Genomic DNA, 23,651 nt, shown 5'->3' with positions numbered 1-23,651 from the left:
TGCGCACTCGCAAGCTCCGCCCCTCAGGGTCGCTTACAGAGGCGGAGCGCTTACAGTGGAAACAGACTTGCTTGGCGTCGAGGTTGAGTCTTCTCAGGTCCCCACCGCCGACGCACCCACCATGGCGTCTGCTATCCTCGGGCTGACGCCGCGCTGGGTGATGCTACTCGGTGCCGTGCTGCTGTTGCTTCTGCCAGGAGCCCCTGCTCCGGAGCCTCCGGGAATGGGTAAGGCCCGGGGGCCTAGGGACCGAGGGAGGAGGGCGGCTGGGTCGGACCCAGGGCGGAGTCCAGCCCGCGGGCTTGGCGTCCTCTGTGCTCACGCCCTCCCTTGGAGCTGGGCACAGCAGCCACTGCTGGGAGTTAACGTCGTGCCCTGAGGCACGAAAGACAAGGCCAGTCGGAACCGACGCCTCGGCCTCTGCTTAGCAGCTGTCTGATTGGGGTTCCACTCGGGGAGCATCTGCATTCCAGCACTGTTTTTGTTTGGGGGGAAATCAGGGAGCTGGCCAGTTGTGTCCAGGTCTGAGGCTGAAGAGGGTCCGGCTTGGTCAGCTTTCTGACCTTTGCACGCTAGGGTTGATGGGGCGCTGCTAGAGGGAGAGAATTTTTCTCAACCGTGTTTAGCTCAGGCTCTCTCAAGGTGTCTTTTACACTCTAGCCTGTCACGGTGTGTTTTCTCTTTGTGACCTTTTGTGAGTTGTCGCGGCTCTGTGTTTTAAGTTTCTTATCTGCTCCCTGGTGTGCCTATGGTCTGCGACTGCCTCACCCCTGTTACCTTGGTGAGGGCGACTAAAGGAGCTGACTCTGGCTGCTCAGGGGACTTGGGGCTAGATTCTCCAGTGAGGACTTTATGCCAGGCAGAATGCTGGGGTGCCTGTGGAGACCCAAGGCCCCTTCCCAGTGGCTTGGGGGTGTCTGCTGCGTTACTAGGATGCTCTAGTGAAGGGGGCACCAACCTCCACCTCTTGCCACAGAACACGTTAGATGTGAGAATTCTACTCCTTGACATTCTATAAGGAGATAACTAATGTTTAAAACAATTTGTCTTAAGCCGGGCAGTGGTGGCCCACGCTTTAATCCCAGACCTTGGGAGGCAGAGGCAGGTGGATTTCTGAGTTCAAGGAAAGCCTGGTCTACAGAGTGGAGTTCCAGGACCGCCTGGGCTATACAGAGAAACCCTGTGTAGAAAAACTGGAAAAAAACAAACAAACAAAAACAACTTTTTTTTTTTACAAGGAATCTGCATAAATTTACATTACAGTATCCCCCAAACCCACCTTTTTTGTTGTTTGATACTGGGTTCAGGCTGGCCTTGAACTTACTGGTGTCGTCCGCCTGCCTCTGCCTCCCAAGTACTGACAATAAAGGTGTGCACTCACCCTGCCTGGCAAAACTCACCTTTTAAATATTTTTTGTGTGCTTTGCAGAACCTGTCATAGATTATAGATCCATAGAGTAAAATTCATGATACTGAGGACACTTTGACAGGGCTTTTGGACCCTGACAAATGGCATGCAGAGTCACTGTCTCTGAGCTCCATCTTGGGGGAAAAACAGTCCCTGAAAGGGCTGCAGTTGTGTTAGGAATCCTAAGGCACAGTGGTGGCTGTCACAGGTCACTGGGTGGTGCGTCCTTACTGTGCACGGCAGTTTGTAGCGGAATCTGCAGTTCCCCTTCCTCTGTCCCTGAGGAACTGGCCTTAGTGAATGCATTATTCAATACTGCATACGTGCCTTTTGGGTTGCCCTCTCCCTCCTTTTCTGTGCTGTGTCGAAGACTACTTTGTCAAGCAAGCGTACTCCCGACATGACCATAGAGATACCCTCTGAGTTCTGAATTCTGTCACCAGAGTGGGCACCCTTAAGCCCTTCCACGTTTATTTTGCTTGGGGGCACAGAGATGGCAGCATGTTTCATAGGCTTACAATGAGTAACATTCACTTCCTCAGGTTCCACAACCATCCCCTTCCCACATGTAGGTGTGTCTTTTTGTCCTGAGTACTTGAGTTGACTCACCTGAACCGTCAGGGACCCACTCAGAAATGAGTCACTATTTATTGTCCTTCCATTTAATTATTAAATGAGTCTGAAAGTTCTTTAAAAAATGAATAAACAGCTTCTAAACTTAACTCTAAGCCACAGCGACTCAGAGTCCGGGACGTTCATGATCAGCACTGAGGAACTGCAAGGACATTGTTCCTATCTCCAGTGTGTGGTTGGCTGTGTCCCGTGATGGGGTAAGAGATACTGTGAGTGGCCACCCAGAAATGTGAGCCGTGGGGCAGCAAGTTCTCAGTGTTTCCTTCCTTGCCACATGAATCTGGGAGTTAACTTCAGCCAGGATGCCTGCTATTGATGCTCTCTGGTGCAGAAGATCCACCCTATATTGGTCTGTGGAGGAGGAAGATGAGGAGGAAGGGGAGGAGGGCTGGCCCCTGGTGATTCAGACTGCCTAGTAATGGGCAGGCTCAGCGTGGTCAGAGCTCAGGAGCTCAGAATGTGTTTCTTGGAATCCAGTCCTTTTCAGTCCTCAAAAGTACAGTTAACCAAAACATCCTGTAACAGATCCGGATCTCTTCGTTCCTGGGGCTGCTGTGCCTGCCGATAGTAAGCAGGACCACCCTTTCTTGTGGTTGACTTTGAAAAAGCTGGAGAGTGGGTGTGTCCAGCATACCCTCAAGCTGTCAGCATAATGGGAAAGATCCCAGTTGTGGGGGTGGAGGAGCGGTAAGGGGCAGTACTGCCAGCTAATGGTGCATCTATCCTGAGTGACCCTCGTGCTGAGAGGCCCCACACAGGATCTCATCCCTCTCTATGCTTGCTAGGGTCTTAATTAGCTTACCATAAAATCTGCTCATTTAAAAGGTTTTTATTGCAAATGGACAAATTACAATCTTACAGCTTGTTGCTAATTTGACCAAATCATGGGAGTAAGTCATTGAGGTGGTCTGGACCCCTAACTTTTCAGAGGTAATTCCTTCTTCTTCCTTTTTTTTTTTTTTTTGGATTTGTTTTTTTTCCGAGACAGGGTTTCTCTGTATAGCCCTGGCTGTCCTGGAACTCACTCTGTAGACCAGGCTGGCCTCGAACTCAGAAATCCACCTGCCTCTGCCTCCCAGAGTGCTGGGATTACAGGCGTGGGCCACCACTGCCCGGCTGGCAGTAATTCCTTCTAAGAGTGAGGAATAGTCTCTGCTCAGCTTAAACATAGTTGCCAAAGCTGGGTGTTAGAGTGGAACTCGAATGCTGGGTTGACTGCCCACACACGGTTTACCAGTTTCCTCAGTGAGCTCCCTTCTGTTCTCTACCTCTGAAGCCTAGGGCCTTTTTAAGTCGCTTCACCTGCTATATCATTTCCAATCTCCTTGGCTTCCTCTGAGCTCCTCGGTCCATCTTTGTCTTCAGAGAGCCAGTCTCTGTAGAGATCCCCACTTGCCCTTTCTATTTTCTTCCCCTTAGAGACAAACGTCTCACTGTGTACCTCTGGCAGGCCTCAAACAAACTCCCAGAGATCCACCTGCCTCTGCCTCCTGAGTGCTGGGACTAAAGGCATTTGGTCTTGCCCCTTTTAGATTTTGTAGATAGACACAGCTGAGAGGGATCAAGTGTGTAGTGGCACCTGACTGTCCTTTTTGCTGATAGGCCTGTGCTGTTAGCCAAGGGCAGCCTTTCCCGAGTAGCCCTCCAGGTCATTGGCAGAGCAGTGGAGCCGAAGTATTGTCTTGCTTGGCTTGTCTTTTTGAGGCAGGATCTCTGTGTAGCCCAGGCTAACCTGGAACTCTGATCCCCAGGCCTCAACCTTTAAGTGCTGGGCTTGCAGGTGTGCTCCACATCAGTTTTTTTTTTTCCTCTTGAGATAAGTCTTTCTGCCTGTGAAGTTAGACATTTTTAATGTACCCCTGGATAAGTTTCTCCATGCAACTCAGCTACTCTAGATGCAGATGCTACAACCTAGCAACCCAATGAGCCAAGCATCTTCCCCCCAGAACGCTTGCTCTCACCCTAGGTGGTGAGTGTGCGTTGTGTTGTCACCGGTTGGATGTTGATAGAAGCCTTCTTTCAGCCCACCTGGTGTTGGTCAGTTTCACTTATTTGACTTCTTTTTGTGGCTTGAAGTTGCTCCGCTGTGTAGATACTCCAGTCTAGCTGACCCTCCTCCTAGACGTGAGCATCTGGGCTGTTTCCAGTTGGGTCATTATGGATAGAGAAACGGTGAGCATGCTTGCCAAGGACTTTCTGTGGGAATGTCTTCTGAGGTCTTGAATTAGATATGTCTAGTAGGCTTGCTAGCCACAGGAGTGGCCATTTCTAAAAATGGCTGAGCCAACTCTGAGTGTGCATTCTCGTTGGATATGTGTCCCCCTGGTCATCTAAGTTTAGCTTTTCTCATGCATGCATCTCTGTGAAGGTTGAGCTTTCATTTCCCTGGCAACCAGTGACTTGAGTGCAGTGCTCCTTCCAAAGCGTGCTGGTGGCGGGAGAGTCAGTGGCCCCAGTTGGACAGCATGAGAAAGTCTTGATGTATATGCTATGTCTATACATTTGATTTGCTTGCGTTCTGAGGCAGATAGCTATATAGACTTTGACCCTTTCCTGAAAACAGTGCTTTGGCTGCTGGCTGTGTCCCCAGGTGCTCTGCATGACTGGAGCAGGTTGGGACCACCAGGCTCCTTGGGTTTGGGGAGCATGGCCCTGGCTGGGGAAGCTTGCCCAGCGTCTGGAGATCCAGAGGTAAGTTTGCAAGCTTGGCTTTGCCTCTAGGCGAGTCACCGAATGGCTGTGGCCTCCTGCACACAGGAGCATGCCAATAGCAGTAGGTCTCAGCAGGCTAGTGGCCACAGTGTCATGGCTCACCTGTTAAGGAGAGCTGTAAATCACGCTGCCCTGGCTTTGGAATCTTCCTTCCCTGGAGAGTCCTTGCGGAAGGGGCTCTTCCTTTGTGTGACTTGCTGCTGCAGGTGCCCTGAAGCAGGCCAGTACCAGCAGAGTCTTGATCTTTCCAGGCAGAGGTTCACAGCACCTGTTTGTTTGTTTATTTGTTTGTTTTGTTCATTCTGCCCCTTCATTTTTACCTCTGTCTCCTGGCAGGTTGCTCTGAGTACACAAACAGATCCTGTGAAGAGTGCCTCAGGAATGTCTCGGTAAGTTACTCCGCTCAGACCCTTGCCCTCAAGTCCAAGGAGGGGTGTGTGTGTGCTTGAAGGGGGGGGGGGTGGGACCTGTCATTGAGGAGTTGTTGGATGCTTTCCATGCTGGTTGTTAAATACCATCCCAGCTTCTCTCAGACTCTTGGAGCCTTCTTATGAAAGGCATAGGTTCCATCCAGCATAGCTAGTATCCATGACCTGGTTAGGCAGTGTGGGGATACACCCTTCCTGGAGCTGCCTGGAATGTGGTGTGTGTGCTAACTTTGGATGACAGGGACTGCTTGCCTGGGTCACCTTGGGAGGAGATGAGCCTAGGACCCTTCTGAGGGGTCACCTTGGGTTTTGATGGACCAGACATTGATCTGCCCTTCTGGGAGTAATGGGCCAGCAGTGGGCAGCTTCACAGCGAGATCTTTAGATGTCCCTGGAGGACTCTTAGCTTCTGCAGGGTGGGAGCCTGCTCTCTGGCCAGTCTGGAAGGCTCCTCTGTGCTGCTCCTTGAAGCTGAGGAGTTCTTGGGCCTGTTTAGATCGGTGCTGTGCTGTGCAGCTTACATTGTGAACTCTGAGGGGAACAGAAGGAGAGCAGCAGAAGGTCAGAAAACAGCGTGAAAGGCTGCTCCCTGGAGACTACAGGGAGGCTTAGTAGCATCCTGGGGTAGGGCGGTGTGTGTCCCACCGGGCAGAGCATTGTTTCTCCTTGGCTTCTGCCATAGGACATTAGGAACATCTTAGAAAGCAGAAGATTCCTAAAGTGACAGTGCAGATCTGAATCATGTCTTGTCACTTTGTGAGACTCCAGTGGGCAGCAGGATCTGCTGTCTAAAAATCATCAGCTGCTCCTGCATCGGTATTGACATTGCTAGTGCTGAGTCTGCTACCCCATGGGTGGGTTTTCTTGACTCTCTGTGTTCTATTTCCCCCACCCCACCCCCACCCCCTAGGAGGCCATTTTAGTAGTTAAAATACAAGTAGCTCGAGGTTGGTCAAGCCTTGTAACCTCATCTGCATGGGTTGTGCCTGGTGAGGACAGAGTCCACAGAGGGACCTGCCTAGGTCACAGTGGGTTAGTCTAGTTGGGTAGAGCCTGAGGCCTGACCCTGCTCTGAACCCAGACAGCAAGGCTTCAGAAAAGCAAGGTGGAGAAGGCTAGCCCAGGCCCAAGGGTCTGCCAGGAGACAAGGTCCTGGGAAGAGATGGACATCTATAGGCCCTCTGAGGACCAATGGGTTAGGGAAAGGCTGTGCCACTCCTTGCTGCTGCTGAGTTCAGGGGCCTCTTCAGTTAAGAACAGAATGCCCATTGAGAGTACTGTGTTCTCTTTGGAGCCCCTAGTCATGTGAAACGGAAGATTAGACTGTATAGCTTGAGCCTTGTTTATTAACCAAAAGTCATGCAGGACGGAACCCCTGGGATGGAAGGTGTCCCGGCAGCAGAATCTGCCAGGACTGTTTGCCGTGCAGTGTCAGGAGCCACTGGCCCCGGGTGTGCTTCAGTGTGTGTGTGATAGATGCTGCCCCAGACCAAGACCCAAACCTGGTTTATAATTGGTGAAGATGCGATGGCATGGCTTCCCCTGCGGATGTGTGGTGACGGAGGCCGTTCTCTTGGCTCTGACTGGCCAGTGCTCTTGAGAACAGAATTCTTTTGCCCTGTGAAGTGTGCAGTCTTCCCACAGACACTTACCGAGATCAGCCGTGCTGTAAGCTGGTCGCCCTCAGCCTGGTCTAGCACTGTTTGTTGGCTGTGGTAGGCCCTGCTCTGAGTTCTGACGTATTAGTACGACAGTACTGTCTGTTCCCTGGACCATTCCCGCCCCAACTCTGGAGGACTCAGGCCCCTGGAGGTTCGGTTTTATTTCTGATCCTTCAATGATCTCTAATATCCTTCAAAACCAGACCCTTAGTGCAGTTCAAGATGGGGCAGAGGATCTCTGTACCCCATCATCTGCCCAGCAAACATCTAAGGATGCTCAGATTCCCCTGGCCTGTGTCTCTGGGTGCTCAGTGAAGGCCCCAGTTATCTGACTTCCTGCGCAGCAGGGGGAAATGCAGTGTACAGCGTGAGGAGACATGCTGTGGGAGGAAGCAGGCAGGGTGGTTGGTTGGTCAGGGGATGGGGGCAGGGCAAGCCTCCTTGAGGAGATGAGGGAATCATTCTCAGGCTTGAAGAAGAAAGCAAGCAGGCCACAAGGCCCTGGGAGCACACCTTTTAGGACCGCGTGGCTCGTGGATGGGCAGGGCTGCCAGCCACTGGGTTGGCCATTGACCAGAGGGCAACCAGGAAGAGCAGGGGTACCTGGGAGATGGATGCCTGAGACCCTTCTATCCTAGAGAGGTGGGTAGCATGGAGGCAGGACGTCTGTGGAGGGGTCTCCTGACACCAGTTTCTTTCTCTTTCAGTGTCTGTGGTGCAACGAGAACAAGGCGTGCATGAACTACCCAGTAAGGAAAATCTTGCCCCCTGCTTCTCTCTGTAAACTGAGTTCCGCTCGCTGGGGCGTATGCTGGGGTAAGTTGTTTTCATTTACTTCTTGCAAAGTCAGTGGGGTTTGATGCTTCAGAGCGTGTGTGTGCCCAATCAGCACAACGTACTAGGAAGTTACTAGCAGTGCCGCTGCACTGACTCTGGAAGAAGGAAGCAAGGGACCTGTGTTGGGGGGGGGGTGGGGGGGCTGCCATTTGGCAAACAGCCAGGGGCTGGACGGCTTCTGCAGCACCAGTGGCCACAGCACCGCACAGCCCTCATCGCAGGAGGCGGGGAAGGGCATTCAGCCTGCTCGTCTGTTCCATGTGTGTGATGCACTATCTGGAAGTCTGTGTGGATTCCCACTGGCCAGTGATGCCCAGCTGAGGGCCCAGTTAGCCCAGATGCCTGGTTGTGGTTTATGTCTGTGGTGGTCATTTTCCTCCATGAAAGAAATGAGCCCTGTGGGTTTAGCTTTCCCTTAAGTACATTTGTGCTGTGTGTCGCTATCTGGAAACTCGTTTCCCTGCAGTGAACTCTTTACCTTTGGTGGCATTAGGTCTGGGGTCGCACAGGCCTCCATGCCGCTGGAGGAGCTGGTGTTTCTCCAAGCACTGGGATAACGTTTTGTTGATGGTCCCTTGTGTTTGCATCATGGGACCTCTGCCCCTTACATCTTGTAGCTACCTTTTTGCAAAAGACTTCAGGCTCAGAATTCTATCAGACTTCACGTAAAACAGCTTGGCTGTTGTAAACGCCCAGCAAATTCAGAAATCAAGGAGGGCAGACACCAGGTCTTTGGTGTGCAAACACCATTGTGTCTGTCCTTCTGTCCTAGCACAGAGAAGCCTTTGAGGTCTCAGCCATGGGGGCCTCAGCTTTGGAGTACTGCTTGCTAGTCAGATATCTCCCATCGTCGATGTGTGAATTCTATATTGCCTTATAGTCTGGGTTATCACACTCGGGAACAAGGAAGATAATTCTAGAGCTTCTGGAAGTATCCCCCACTCACAGGTCCTGAGGCCTTCACTGAAGGATGTCTGCTTTCTCCCCCTGTCCACTAAGGCTGCCTCACCTGAACTGTTCTGCACAGCATACAACAGTGTCACCTCACCTATCAGCAAGCAATAGCAGAGAGGGCGGGCACTTGTTTTACCTTTGACTCATTGGGTGGTGTGTGGAGAAGGGTGAGCCATTGACCTGAGTCTGATGACTGAAGGTGTGAGCTGTGTCAGGCGGTGGGTGCTCTTGATAATTGTCTGTCTGGTGCAATGCAGTTGCCACCCAGGTTACAGGATGGCTAAACAGCACCCCAGCGCAGGACAGATGAAGTTCAGCTGTCAGCAAGTGTAGTCACCACGCACTGCCAGCAGAGCGGGCTCGCACCTGTGGGAGGCAGCCTGTACCGGCAGAACGCGGGCCTGCTGCTGGTCCCCAGTGAGCACTCAGTTACTGCTGAGCGTTTCGAGGGACTGACTCCCACTACCTGGGAATGCAAGCAAGTGATGGAGTTGTTGGGCAGGTTCATACTCCCCTGTGCAGAGGCGAGGGCACTTGAGCCTCCCGCCCGATTTCACCAGAGGTCTGGTGGCTTGTTATACAGATGGTCAGCCTGCACCATGACAGTCAGTTCTTATACAAAACCTTTAGAATTACTTTTTCCTCCTCTAGGAAAAACTGTTAAAATTTGTACTCAGGATTTTGATTGTAATGACTTGAAGTGTTATTGTTATGCTTGTTTGAAGAAAAATGACGACTTTGTACGTTGACCTTTTGGGCTGAGCAAGGTGTCACTCCCTCTTGTCAGGCCATGTTTGCACGTGAGGAGAAGCCCACGAGTCTCCCTGTATGGTTAACAGAGGAGCCCACACACTTTCCCATCATGACGAGATTGCTGTTTTTATCTGGAACTGACTTTAGCTTCTTGTCAGAGAAGCTGTGGGAGTAGATTAGTTTTACTTGGATCCAGCTGTCTAAATGTGCTCATGTGTAGGGTGAGCTTTGCAGAATTCTGTAGTCAAAAACTGTACCACCCACTGATGCTGATGAAGGCTCCTTTCTAACCACACGAGCTGCTGCGTTCTGCACACTTTCAGACTGGCGCTGGAAGACAGAACGTGGAGTAGAGCTCAGGCTCTGAGCGGCTGCAGTGCCTGTTCCGAGTTTGACATGCTTAGAAGCCTGAAGGAGTCTGGGAGAGGAGCATGGGCCACGGGGTGGCGCTGGCACTGGTGCTGGCTGAGGGAGCCCAGCAGCTGGCCTCCAGCTTCCCTCCTCCCCGCCCAGCAGCCCTGCAGCTCGGGGGGTTTGCTTGTGAAGTGCCTTGGTGCAGAGTTGAGCTTGGCGGGCAACTGGGCATATCGGCAAAGGCTCTGCGGGGCTCTTGAACTGCCTCTGCTTGAGCACAATAGTAGAGGAGCTTTGGCTGGGTTTGTTGGAGCATATATACATACATATATATATATATATATATATATATATATATACACACACACACATACATATACATATATAAAATAATTTTTTTTCCTGTGTAGTTCTGGCTCTGAACTTGCTCTGTAGACCAGGCCTGGAACTCAGTGATCTGCCTGCCTGTCTCCAGTGCTGGGATTAGAGCCCTGGGTTAGCATGTTTCACATAGCTTCTTTGACTGTTACTTTGTTTGCTTTGTTTTTTTGTTTTTGGAGACAGGGTTTTTCTGTGAGGCACTGATTGTCCTGGGACTAGGCTAGCCTTGAACTCAGAGATCCACCAGCCTCTGCCTCCTGAGTACTAGGATTAAAAGCATGGGTCACCACCATATGGTTGGGTTTGTTTTGGTTTGGTTTGGTTTGGTTTGGTTTTGGTTTTGGAGACAGGATTTCTCTCTCTCTCTTTTTTTTTTAAAGATATATTTTTTTTATTATATCTAAGTACACTGTAGCTGTCTCCAGATAGCACTAAAAGGGTGTCAAATCTCTTTACAAAATGGTTGTGAACCACTCTGTGGTTGCTGGGATTTGAACTCAGGACCTTTGGAAGAGCAGTCAGTGCTCTTAGCCTCTGAGCCATGTCTCTAGCTTCCCCCCCCCCTTTTTTTTTGTTTTTTTTCAAGACGGGGTTTCTCTGTGTAGTCCTGGCTGTCCTGGAACTCACTCTGTAGACCAGGCTGGCTTTGAACTCAGAAATCCGCCTGCCTCTGCCTCCCAAGTGCTGGGAATAAAGGCGTGCACCACCACTACCCACCTGACTGGCTGGTTTTAATATAAAGGTCTTTAATAACAAATTTAGAAGAACCTTTAAAGTTTATTTTCATTTCATTTCGTTTCCTGAAGGTTGGCTCTATTAGCACATCACGGCATTGAGTGGCACTGCCTAGCCCTTTTTAAATGCTGGGGCATCTGTATGCTTGGATGTGCACATGCTGCTGGGCAGGGCACTTCCCCATCTTTAGACAGCACTGGGGAGTTAGGAGGTCTTGGAAACAAGACACACTTGACATCTTCTCTTCTTTTGGTCTTAAGTGGGGGGAACATGTTGTCTTGTCTCTGTTTGTTTGGTTAATGTAGAACTCTTCAGTTGTAGGCCCTGGCTGAAGGAGCCGCATGCCCAGGCCCCGTGTCTGGGGCTGCTCCTGGGGGTGGAGGCGCCCGGGCCGGGCCTGCCTGCCCAGGGTCTCAGCTTTGTGCTTGGGTTTGCAGTGAACTTCGAGGCCTTGATCATCACCATGTCTGTGCTTGGGGGCTCTGTGCTCCTGGGCATCGCCGTGTGCTGCTGCTGCTGCTGCCGCCGCAAGAGGAACCGGAAGCCAGACCAGAGCGACGAGCGGGCCATGAGAGAGCAGGAGGAGAGGAGAGTGCGGCAGGAGGAGAGGTGAGGGCGGCCGTGAGAAGCGAGGTGGTAGCCATAGTACTGCCATTCCCGCCCTAATGATGGAGTAGCCTGACTGTGTGGCAGACCCTGGCTGTGCCTACTGGCTCCATAGCACTCGATTCTCCTGCGTGCTGGGCCTGGTCACCACCAGGGTCAGGTTCTAAAGTGGGTAGCAGAGGTAAATGTCAGCAGTCGCCTTCCCCTGGTCACCTGATGCGGGGCTTTGTCCGGTCTGCATGTGCTCTAGGAGAACTCCTAAGGGATCACGGGATTAGACATTTGAGTTCTTTGTTTGTTTGTTTGTTTCTTCTTTGAGAGGGCCTGGCCTTGAGCTCTGTCTTCCTGCCTCAGTCTCTTGAGTGCTAGGGTAACAGGTGGTCACCACTGTGTCCAGTCAGAATTAGTTTATGGAAAATAGTAGACTGTCCATCAGAGCAGCCTCTGCAGACTGGCCCTGCAGTACCCCTGCTGGTAGAGTGGTAGTGTGGCCTAGTGGGCACAGCCATCCCCACCTTGCTGGAGGGCGGGAGGGCAGGGCGGGGGGAGGGGGGCTGGAGGAGAGTACCAAGGAGCCTTTAGCCTCTGCCAAAGAAAGAGAAAGGGCTGGGGTCGGAGGGGACCTTACTTGTCTGCTGTAAGTAGATGTGACTCGGTATTTCTGTATTATTTTTGTCTTTAGGAGAGCAGAAATGAAGTCAAGACATGACGAAATCAGGAAAAAGTATGGTAAGAGCGAGCTGGGTTTCTCTTCGGTTGGGATCTGGGCAGCTGTACAATTGCCAGGGCAGCACCAGAGACTGAGTGCCTCAGAAGAGAGAGGCTCTGGCGGCTTTCGTCTCAGACACACGCTTTTGACAGTGAGGCACTTGAGGAGGATTGTTCTTAGCTGCTTGTGTCCCTTCCCCTCAAGCAGCCCGAGCCTGTGGAGCTAGCCGTGGGCCTGAGGCTCCTTCCCTGCTGTGAGTCTCTCCTACTGTCTTCCAATGGGCTCAGCCCACTCTTTATGAGAGGATTGGCTGGGATCAGGGCATGCCACCCCTCCCTGTTCCCTGTATGCTTTCTGGCTGCACCATCTTGTTTGGAGAAACAGGGAAGTGACTTGAGGAACCAGTCGGTGATGGATGGCAGGTGTGAGCCTGTGTCAGAGCTGATGTCCTGCTGGACCGAGGCAGGAGCCCAGCATGGTGGAGCTCGGTCTCCGGGGTCATACACGCCTCTCTGCTGCTCCTGGTTCCAAGCTGGTTCTATAGCTCAGAAAGGGCACTAGAGCTTTCTACCTGCACTTTACAGCTGCAGAGCTTGGGAGCTGTGGAAGTTGACCCCTCGTTCACCTAGCTACGGGCTACAGGGGAAGGCTCCACCTGTGAACCTACTTTTTTGGCCTTAAATCACTTTCCTATAATTTTTTTTAAATGTATTTATGTATATGAGTACTGTAGTTGTCTTCAGACACACCAGAAAAGGGCATCAGATCCCATTACAGATGGTTGTGAGCCAACAGGTGGTTGCTGGGAACTGAACTCAGGACCTTTGGAAGAACAGTCGGTGCTCTTGACCTCTAAGCCTTCTCTCCAGCACTTGAGTCACTATCTTAACAGGAGAAATATGATGAAGAAAATTCTTAAAATTTTACCCCAAAATATGCATTATAATTATTTCATTTATTTTGTGTGTGTGTGTGTTCGCACACATGCAAACATGGTAGCATGCACATATGGAGGTCAGAGGATGACTTCTGAGAGCCATCTCTTCTGGTATCTGGGCCTAGGGTCTTCAGGCTTGGTGACAAGGACTTTGCCTACTGAGCCCCACCTCACCAACTTCCAAGAAATACAGTGTGAGAGTGTGTGTGTGTGTGTGTGTGTGTGTGTGTGTGTGTGTGTAAAACTTAGAGAGACAGACAGGCATCATATTTGTGATGTTTAAGCATCTTACCCATCAGGAGCTGGTTAGACCACTGTGTATGTTAGCGTCTAGGTGCCCAGAGCAAAGGCCTGAGGTGAAGACCTTTAGGAGGAAGCATTTCTTTGCCTCACAGTGTCACAGTTTCCTGCCCAGGGTGCACTGCTGTGGGCCTGGGTGAGGCAGACCACGGTGAAAGCTGCTCACTTACCACAGCCATGAGGGAGCTTGGGGGAGACAGCCTCTGGAACAAGGTGGGCCCTCAGGACCTATGTCCTTCAGCTAGCTCCCATGTCCTGATACTGCCATCAGTTTTAGGAATCTGTGAATGGAAGTCAGGCATGGTGGCACACACCTTTGATCCCAGCACTGGAAGCAGACACAAGTAGATCAGTAAGAGCTGGAGGCCAGCCTGGTCTACTTAGGAAGTTCCAGGCAAGCCAAAGCTGCGTAGTGAGACCCGGTCCCAAAACAGCCAAACAGACAGAATTCATAAATGGGTGAATCTGTAGATTAGCTCAGGGCATTTGTGACCCTGTCGTAGAGTTCACAGCTGAACAGTGCTTCATTGACTAAAACTGACCTTGTGTTCAAGTCCTGACACTGGTTGTCTTATTGGAGAGATGTTATAGCAAAGTCCAGCTGCCCCAGTACAGCACGACTTCTCTTGTTGGACATTAAACTCGTGAGGCTTCAGTTCCCCTTCAGGGGCTGTAGCCATCCCTGCCTGTGTCAGGGCTGCGCTCTCTTCTCACCTGGCCCATCATGCATCGGGGCTGAGCTATGCTCTAGCTGGGGAGCTTCTTCCCTGGTGCGCTGCGCGTACTGCAGGCTCTGCGTGCTGCGGCCTGCGCTGGGACCTCGGCTTCTCCGACCGCAGCTGCCCTTTGCCCTGGTGAGCCCTTGTCTCCTTCTATTGATCTCTGTCCTTGATTCATCTTTATGTGTCTGGGCTTTTGGGTGGGCAGGACATAGCGATCCTGGTGTCTGCAGCTAACAGACTCAGAGTCGGTAGATTACAAGTCACACAAGTGTGAGGTAGGGGTGGGACAAGGGGGCTGTGGGTGCGCAAGGGAGACACAAATACACCGGGAGGAGAGAGAAAAGCGGGTGAGTGCCACGGACTTCTGGGTAATGTCATCCTGTGTCCCAGGACAACTCTAATGCTTGGTTGTTAACGTGATGGCTTGTGCTCTTTTTATAGTCTTGACTCTCCAGGCACAGCCACAGCTCCTTGGGGGTTTGAGGTGAAATGGCTTGCTTGGTCTTTCTGTGTGATTCTCACCACTGTGGAAAGAAACACGTGTAGAAACTTTCCTGATTTCTTGTGATCTCAGCTGTGGCTTGTTTCTCAGAAACGGTTGGAATTTTAGTTTCCGATGGATTTTATTTCCGTTTCAAAGTCACCTGTCGCCCAGCTTCAGCAAGGGTCAGTGTGGAAGCCTGCTTGGAACTGTGGCTAAATCTTGTGTTTTGTAGGGGTAGGGTGGGCAGTTTGGTTTGGTTGTTGAGACAAGGTCTCACTATGTAACTCTGGTTGGCCTAGAACTCCACTGGTAGACCAGGCTGGCCTTGAACTCACAGAGAGGCACTCACTAGTCTCTGCCTCCCAGGTGCTGGCATTAAAGGTGTGCTAGCCTCAGTCTCCCTGGTACTAGGGTTGTGGACATAAGGCAGTACACCCAAGGCCACACATTGCTTTTGTTAGTTTATTTCCAGTTGAGTGAGTGAATTTGAAAACCAAGTTCTTTTTTTCCTTTCTCCCTCAGGTTTGTTTAAAGAACAAAACCCATATGAGAAGTTCTAAGGCGGCTGGCACCCACTTGCGGTGGATCGTGCAGTTCCAAGTTTCCCGGGAGTGCACTCCCCAGCAGAGCCTGCAGCGACCTGGCCACCCCTGACCTGGGCCATCCCCCAGCCTCAGCACTGGCCCCGGCGTGGCTCTGAGAGGACAATCCTGCTCTTGTTCCCTCTGTGTTTGTATGTAATCACCTGAGACCTTAATCTCGTTGATGTCCTTTTTGGGGGGAGGGAATGTACTCGGTCCCCACGCTCCGCAAGCCGATTACGAAGCTGGCAGCCTGTGGTGCTGCCTGGCTGCTGAGTGGCCTTGCTGGGAGATTCACCTTGCAACAAACGAGTCATGTTTACTTCGGGATGACAAGAGCTGACCGCCAGCTCTGCAGGCCCACTGCTGTCACATGCCTTTTTTTTCAATTTTGGTGGCCTCTTGGAAGGCACTGTCCCCAAGTCTGGTAAGGATTAGCTTCCTAACCCAGCTCTATCCAATAGCACAAAAGCTTATAAAGTCACCTGAAGTCTTTAATAATCCCTCAGGAAACAGCCCTACCAAAATCTCTCATGAAAAGTCCAGGCCTCTTGGATGGTGGTTTTCATTCGTCTTCACTAGACTGAGGATCTTCCGACCGTGGGGAGCCTGAGCTGTGATTCAGGCTGGTCCTTCTGTGAGGGCTGACGGTCCACCTCAGGCCTTTCCAGCTATGGTGGCGCACGGCTCCTGTGTCCTCAGAAGGGTTCTTGTGTAGGGTCTTGGACATCTCCCTCTACTCTTCAGGCGGCTGTTGAGTTGGTCCTGTACGTGTCATGGAGGGTGAAGAGCTTGTCCACGGCCATCCCAATGTGGGGCTCAGTGAGTAGGAAGTTAGGACCCCACGCCATAGCGCCTCTCAGGAAACCGGCCCGAGCTGACACAGGCACCCCTCCTCCCCCTGTGTCCAGCTGTGCCTCAGGTCTCTGTCTGACATGTCAGCGTGGGCCCTGGGGAGGTCCTGTGATTCTGTCCACACTGGACATTTCTTTGAAATCCAGATGTGTCCCTAGTAAGGAGATCACGACCCTGATGGCAGGGTAAGGAGAGAGAGATTCCCCTGGGAAAGCAGCCACCAGCAGATGAGGCAGTCCTGCCGGAGGCTCCCTCATGCCCGAGACCTCACCTAGCGGCTCGGTAACCTTCTCAACTGTCAGTCTGTCCAGGATTAACATTCTCCCCTCTTCTGATTCCACAAACTAAGGGTAACCTTTACCACAATCTGGAATCTTATCATTTTTCTGCCTTGTTAGTTAGGCATTTGATGGAACTTAAAGCCTTGTCAAACATTTCTTAAGTATTATAGCAGCCATTGAGAGTTCGCTTTCTCCTGTCTGTTGAAAGGGAGCCCTCCTCACAGGCCCTGATGACCTTGTATTAATATGTAGCACATATACATCGTACCTGGTAGGTTGCTGAGCTGGTGTTGGAGTGTTTACTTCTCCAGCAGCAGTGCGCATAGGAGTGGCCCGTGCCTGCCTCTGAGCAGCGTGGAGAGCAGACACAGGGCCAAGCCCCACACCCTCACACCCAGTGCCTTAGTTTTTAACCTCCATCCAATAAAATGATTGAATATGGCTTTGATTTCTTTGTTTTTTGTCCCAAGGGTGGGGACCTGCGTTTGCCCTGTGAACTGTGTACCGTGTCCTTCAAGGGACTGACTAGGCCCGTGCTAGAGTGGTCACCACTCTCCACCCTCCATGTAGAAAGGTCCTCGTCGCCCACGCTGTCCAACTCCACCCCACCAAGCTCAGCATTCCGTCTTGAGGAAGTGGCTCTGCATGGCCGACAGCAGACACTGGCCCCTGGGCGCCCTCCATCGGCATGTAGCTCCTGGCTCCTTCAGCTCCCTAGAGTCTAAAGCAGAGAGGCTTGTGGGTATAGCATAGATAAAGACTATGGGTGTCACCAAGTCAGCCCCTGACCGGCTGTTGACTCCCTGGTCCTTTGTCTCTGTGCTCAGCCTGGCTGCGTGAACCTGTTGTCCACTGTAGTAGAGACATGGGGGTCTGGACACTGACCCTGGTGCTTTTAGGTTAATGCTCGAATAAGGGACTGACCTGCACGCCCAGGAACCAGAACACAATGATTCTGAAATATGCGGGGGTGGGGGGTGGGAGGGAGGGGTGGTGTTAACAGTCCCACGATATAAAAGTCTGCCTCTCTGTATCCTGCATGTAGTCCTGGGTTTTTTTTTTGTTTTGTTTTTTTTTTTTTTTGGTTTTGGTTTTTCAAGACAGGGTTTCTCTGTGTAGCCCTGGCTATTCTGGAACTCACTCTGTAGACCATGCTGGCCTCCAACTCAGAAATCTGCCCACCTCTGCCTCCCAAGTACTGGAAGTACAGGCGTGCGCCACCATGCCCGGCTATTTTTGTTTTTTTTAAATAGTATTCTTTTTTTTTTAATTTATTATATATATGTAGGCATACTGTAGCTGTCTTCAGACACCCCAGAAGAGAGCATCAGATCTCATTACAGAAGAGCAGTCAGTGCCATCTCTCCAGCCCCGAGTATAATTGATTCTTAATGCTTAACATCTGGTGTGTAATCAAAAAAGAAAAACACTGAAACACTTTAAGAAAAATGGCCGGGCAGTGGTGGCTCACGCCTTTAATCCCAGCACTTGGGAGGCAGAGGCAGGCAGATTTCAGAGTTCCAGGACAGCCAGGGCTACACAGAGAAACCCTGTCTCAAAAAACACCAAAAGGGGGACTGGAGAGATGGCTCAGCGGTTAAGAGCACTGACTGCTCTTCCAGAGGTCCTGAGGTCAATTCCTAGCAACCATCTGGTGGCTCACAACCATCTGTAATGAGATCTGATGCCCTCTTCTGGTGTGTCTGAAGACAGCTACAGTGTACTCACATAAAATAAATAAATCTTAAAAAACAAAAAGAAAGAAAGAAAGAAGAAAAAAAGAAAACACCAAAAGAAAAGAAAAAAGAAAGAAAAATGCAATCAGCGGTAATAATATCTCAGATCATCACTTGCAGCAGGCAGAATGGGGAGTGGGAGGGGCCTAGGGTGGCAAGCCACACCCCGTGCCTGGCTCAGATGTAAACACAGATCTAGGTATTACACAGAATGATGGGGGTTTAAATACATTAAAAACTGTTCACGTTGTGGATGTGCTCTGTGGCGTCGATACTCAGTTTTGACAAAAAACAGTTTGGCAAAGAGGAAAAAAAGCATAGGATCAGCTCAAGAGAATCGGACATAGCTCTGAAACCGCTGCGGGGCCCGTATTCAAGCAAACTCGACCCATTAATTGTTTGTAGAAACCTTGTAGGGAGTTCTGGGAGTCACAGCACGTGGTGTGTGGTGTTTCCGCAGCGCTGATGTGAGCTGCAGCTCCCGTGGGCCTTTAGCTGTGCCCATGGGGTGAAGTGCTTCCCATCCACGCTGTTTACAGACACGGACCGGAACACTGCAAACACTGGATGGTCCAGCCCAGACTATACGAAGCCAGAGAGCACTGGGCCTCCTACAAAGAGGAAGAACTGGTGATCTGCAGAGCCAGGGCTGTCAAACCCATCACGGAGCTGGGTCAGCAGGGCGGTGGGCCAGCTGGAACCCAAGCACAGGACAGAGAGTACAGAAAACGACACAAAACACACTTACATATAATAAAATCTTTTTTTTTTGAAAAAAAGAAAATTTCTATTAAAAAAAGAAAAACATTTTTAATTATTTTTTTAGGTGTATGATTACACTGTAGCCATCTTCAGATTCACCAGAAGAGGGCGTCAGATCTCATGACAGATGGTCATGAGCCACCCTGTGGTTGCTGGGAATTGAACTCAGGACCTCTGGAAAAGAAGTCAGTGCTCTTAACTGCTGAGCCATCTCTCCAGCCCCAAAAAGAAAATTTCTATTTAAAAAAATTCATTACCCTTGCTATTTATTTATGCCAGGAAATACATCACAAGAACTTGTCCTTTCAGATAAGAGGTGACTTCATGTTTTTTTTTTTTTTTTTTTTTTTGCAGTGTACAGCCTGCTCAACAAACGCAGTTACTGCCTGATTTTCTCAGTCATGGGTTCCAGTTGTGCTGTCAGCTGTGTGAGTGTGTGTGTGTGTGTGTGCCCATACAACATAGTGATCAGGGAGTTGGTCCTCTCTTCCCCTCATGGGTTTCAGGGATCACACCCAGGCTGTCAGGCTTGTGGGGTAAGACCCTTCCCTTGCTAGGCCATCTCGAGGTTCTTTTGCTGAGCATCTGTGGGTGGGTGTGCTCTGTGGGGTCCCGGATTTCTGTAAATGACCAGGAGCTTACCTGCCCTGCCCTTCCCTACTGCCCACACAGCTCAGGAACCTGAGTCATCCCTGCTCCGGGTTGGTATTGCACTGGTAGCAATTTTGTTCAGGACACCTGGTGGCATGGTCATTGTCACTTCAAATGTTCCCTCTGTGATCCTGGCTCCTTCCTGTCCTTGAAGGCTTCCCTTGCTGAAGAAATCCTGTCATCAAATTTCCTTTCATTTTTGCAAGCAGCTCCGCCCACAGCTGTGTGCAATGCTCTCATTGGTAGAAGTTACTCTTGGCACTCTGAGATCTTCCTCTCCATCGTCTGTGTTGAAAACATAGGCCCAGCCGGGCAGTGGTGGCGCACGCCTGTAATCCCAGCACTCTGGGAGGCAGAGGCAGGTGGATTTCTGAGTTCGAGGCCAGCCTGGTCTACAGAGTGAGTTCCAGGACAGCCAGGACTACATAGAGAAACCCTGTCTTGAAAAAAAAAAAAAAAAAAAAAAAAAAAAAAAAAAAAGAAAACATAGGCCCAGCTGGGCAGTGGTGGTACACGCCTTTGATCCCAGCACCTGGGAGGCAGAGGCAGAGGGATCTCTGAGATCGAGGCCAGCCTGGTCTACAGAGTGAGTTCCTGGACAGCCAGGGCTACACAGAGAAATCCTGTCTTGGAAAAAAAAATAAAGAAAAAAGAAAAAAGAACCCTCAGATGGAGTCCTTCTTTTCCTCTAGATGCACACACAGTCTTGCCTTGCTTTGTGAACAGTGCACCTAAGCAAATGACTTAACTGAAATGCCTTTGGCTTCACTCTTCTAGCAAGAGCCGTGGGTTTGGTGCTTTCCTATAGGATGGACGATCTCTCTGCTATCTGTGTCTTCTCTTTGGTTGGTTTTGAAAATCCTCTTTTATTGTGCCTTCAAATAGGCTTGTGCAATATTACATCTCCCCCAGGGGCTCATTTCACAAAAGTTAGACATGTGTGCTGGCATATTTGTTTGGCTATTGTATTAGATTCTTTTTTTTTTTTTTAAGATTATTTATTTATTTCCTTTTCTTTTTTGTTTTTTTCAAGAGAGGGTTTCTCTGGGTAGCCCTGGCTGTCCTGGAACTCATTCTGTAGACCAGGCTGGCCTTGAACTCAGAGATCCGCCTGCCTCTGCCTCCCAAGTGCTGGGGTTAAAGGCATGCGCCACCACTGCCCAGCGATTTATTTATTATATGTAAGTAGTAAAAGTAACTGTCTTCAGACACACCAGAAGAGGGTGTCAGATCCTATTACAGATGGTTGTGAGCCACCATGTGGTTGCTGAGATTTGAACTCAGGACCTTTGGGAGAGCATTTGTTGCTCTTAACTGCTGAGTCATCTCTCCAGCCCTTTCTTTGTATTAGGTTCTTATGTCTACCACTCTTCCAACCTTTTTTCCATCCTAAGCCCTTCTAACCCCCAACACTAGGTAGGAGCCAAAGAAGATCAGAGGGGAAGTGGGGCATAGTAGACCTCTTCAGCCAACAAAATAGGTTGCTTCCTGCTGATTAGGGGCATTGCGTTTCTTGGGGGCGTGTCCAGTCTTCGTAGTCAGGTCTCTCCAACTTCTCGTCTCTTTCTTTGGTCACAACCATTTGACAAACCACACCAATGGCAGCCAGGAGAAGCAGCCGCTGCCATAGGCCTTCTCAGGGCTCTCCCATTTATGCCCTCTCCAGAGTGCCCCCAAATTAAACTATCTGCAGCTGGCAAAAACCACACCTAGACTAGTGCTCGAGGCAAATCATAATCACCTGCTCTGAAGCAGCCTCCTTATCCCACAGCTGGGATTAAAAAAACAAAAACAAAAACAAAACAAAAAACAAAAAAAACTCTTCATGTGACTTTTTTTTAACCAATTATTTATTCACTTTACATTCTGCATGCAGCCCTCCCTCCCTTCCAGCCCCATCCTAACAAACCCAAAGCCCTCCCTGCATTACCCCTCCCCTTTTCCTCAGAGAAGGGGAACCCTCCTTTGGTACCACCCCACCTTGGGGCATTTAGTTCCAGCAGGACTAAGTACACGCTCTCCCCCTGAGGCCCAACCAGGTAGTCCAGGGAGGGGAAAGGGATGCAAAGGCAGGGAAGAGAGTCAGAGACAGCCCCGCTCCAATTGTTAGGGAACCCACATAAAGACCAAGCTGCACATCTGCTACAAGTGAGTTGGGGTCTAGGTCCAGCCCCTGCATGCTCTTTGGTTGGTGGGCCCATAACTGGGTTTGTGTGTGTGTGTGTTTTTTTTAAGATTTGTTTATTATTTTTTATGTATATATGAGTGCACTGTAGCTGTTTTGATGGTTGTGAGCCATCACGTGGTTGCTAGGAATTTGAACTCAGGACCTCTGCTCCGGTCTAAAGATTTTTTTTTTCAGTATGGAGTAGAAATTTAGGGTGTGGGGAGGGGAATAGAGAGAAAGACAGAGAGAGAGAGAGAGAGAGAGAGAGAAAGAGAGAGAGAGAGAGGAAGGAGTAAAGGCCAGCCAAGAGCATGTGGACGAGGGAGGGGAATGGGGAGAGAAGGGACAGAGAGAGTAAGAGGGAAGAGCTGGTCTAAAGATTTATTTATTGTTATATCTAAGTACACAGTAGCTGTCTTCAGACGCACCAGAAGAGGGCGTCAGATCTCATTATGAATGGTTGTGAGCCACCATGTGGTTGCTGGGATTTGAACTCAGGATCTTCGGGAGAGTAGTCAGTACTCTTAACCGCTGAGCCATCTCTCCGACTCCATAAGTGGATTTTTTGTTTGTTTGTTTTTCAAGACTTGCTTCTCTTCGTAGTCCTGGCTGTCCTGGAACTCATTCTTTAGACCAGGCTGTCCTTGAACTCAGAAATCCACCTGCCTCTGTGGTGGGATTAAAGGCATGTGCCACCACTACCCGGTTTTTAAAAAACCAAAATTCTTCTATTTATTTATTTATTCATTTATTTATTTTTTTTTTATTTGTTTTTTTTTTTTTTTTTTGGAGACAGGGTTTCTCTGTGTAGCCCTGGCTGTCCTGGAACTCACTCTGTAGACCAGGTTGGCCTTGAACTCAGAAATCCGCCTGCCTCTGCCTCCCAGCGTGCGAAACCAAAATTCTTGCTACACCAGAGCCAAGGGCCCACATCATGGGCCCCTCCACGGTCTCTGCTGCCATCCATCTGACAATTTCCTTCCGCCCTGTCTTCCAGTTCACTAATTCTCTCTTCCACTGTGTCTACTCTGCTTTCACGCTCATCCCGTGGATTCAGGGCTCACTAACTTCTGTTTCGGAGTTTCAGTTGGATTCTGAAACAGGCTGTGTAAAGTTTCTGTCCTCAGATTCATGTCCTGGATGTATTCGTCACAGCTGCTTTCCAGTCTGTCTGGTCCACACCCTCTGCTGTGGGTTTCCTTCTCCTGGGTACGGTTCCTGGACTGGGTCACTGGGTCATGTGGTAGCCTTGGCTGTCCTGGAACTCACTCTGTAGACCAGGCTGGCCTCAAACTCAGAAATCTGCCTGCCTCTGCCCCCCCCCCAAGTGCTGGGATTAAAGGTGTGTGCCACCACCACCCGGCATCATGTGGTTTTCTTTGTGAACATTAGTTCTGGATGCTGTGAAATGGAACACATCATCTAAGCAGCATCCCTGTGCAGCAGTGTCTTCACATGGTCTCTTTGCCTCCATCTTTCTGCTTCAGGTTGCTGGTGGAAAGCAGGACAGACCAGCTTTGCCCCCATTGTAACTGGACAGGATGGTCTTGGGGCTTCGAGGGCTGAGCATATAGCCACCAGGTCTCTTTCCTAGTTTCATGCTGCCGGGCAAAATACTCCGATGAAACCAATTTAGGGAAGGAACGGGTTTGGTTCTCAGTTCCAGGTCCATCTCTGTGGGGAAGCCAAGCACCCTTCCTTTCTTGACTTTTCTTTCCTCAGAGAAAAGCCTCCTTGTTGGTAGCTACCTGGAGTCTTTATGAAAAATTTTTTTTAAATAGTTAGCTTGAGATAAGGAGTCTCCTCCAAACTCACGATCTTCCTGCCTCCACCCCATGCGCTAGGAGCACTGGTGTGTAGCACCAGGCCCAGAAGCTATCATAGGCAACAGGACCAGGACATCCTTCACAGCAATGAGCCTTTAGAATCCATCCTTACCGGGAATCCCTCAGAGCCAACCTTCTCTGGCTGTTTGGTAGTTGAAGATATGCTCCAATTGTAGAG

At 50.3% G+C, this 23,651-nt stretch overlaps 1 protein-coding gene across 1 annotated transcript; it reads left to right on the top strand.

Moving 5' to 3' along the window:
* The first annotated feature begins 29 nt into the window (after positions 1-29).
* Positions 30-16,772, top strand: Pttg1ip (PTTG1 interacting protein). Its single transcript, XM_052163494.1, has 6 exons — positions 30-227; positions 5,090-5,142; positions 7,550-7,658; positions 11,294-11,465; positions 12,145-12,191; positions 15,137-16,772. Exons 1-6 carry the CDS (start codon positions 122-124, stop codon positions 15,172-15,174), a joined length of 525 nt encoding a protein of 174 aa, XP_052019454.1. The 5' UTR covers positions 30-121; the 3' UTR covers positions 15,175-16,772.
* Positions 16,773-23,651: the final 6,879 nt, after the last annotated feature.

This window comes from Apodemus sylvaticus, chromosome 19 (assembly GCF_947179515.1).
Source record: "Apodemus sylvaticus chromosome 19, mApoSyl1.1, whole genome shotgun sequence".
NCBI lineage: Eukaryota > Metazoa > Chordata > Mammalia > Rodentia > Muridae > Apodemus > Apodemus sylvaticus.
This window is presented reverse-complemented; position numbering and strand designations above follow the sequence as displayed.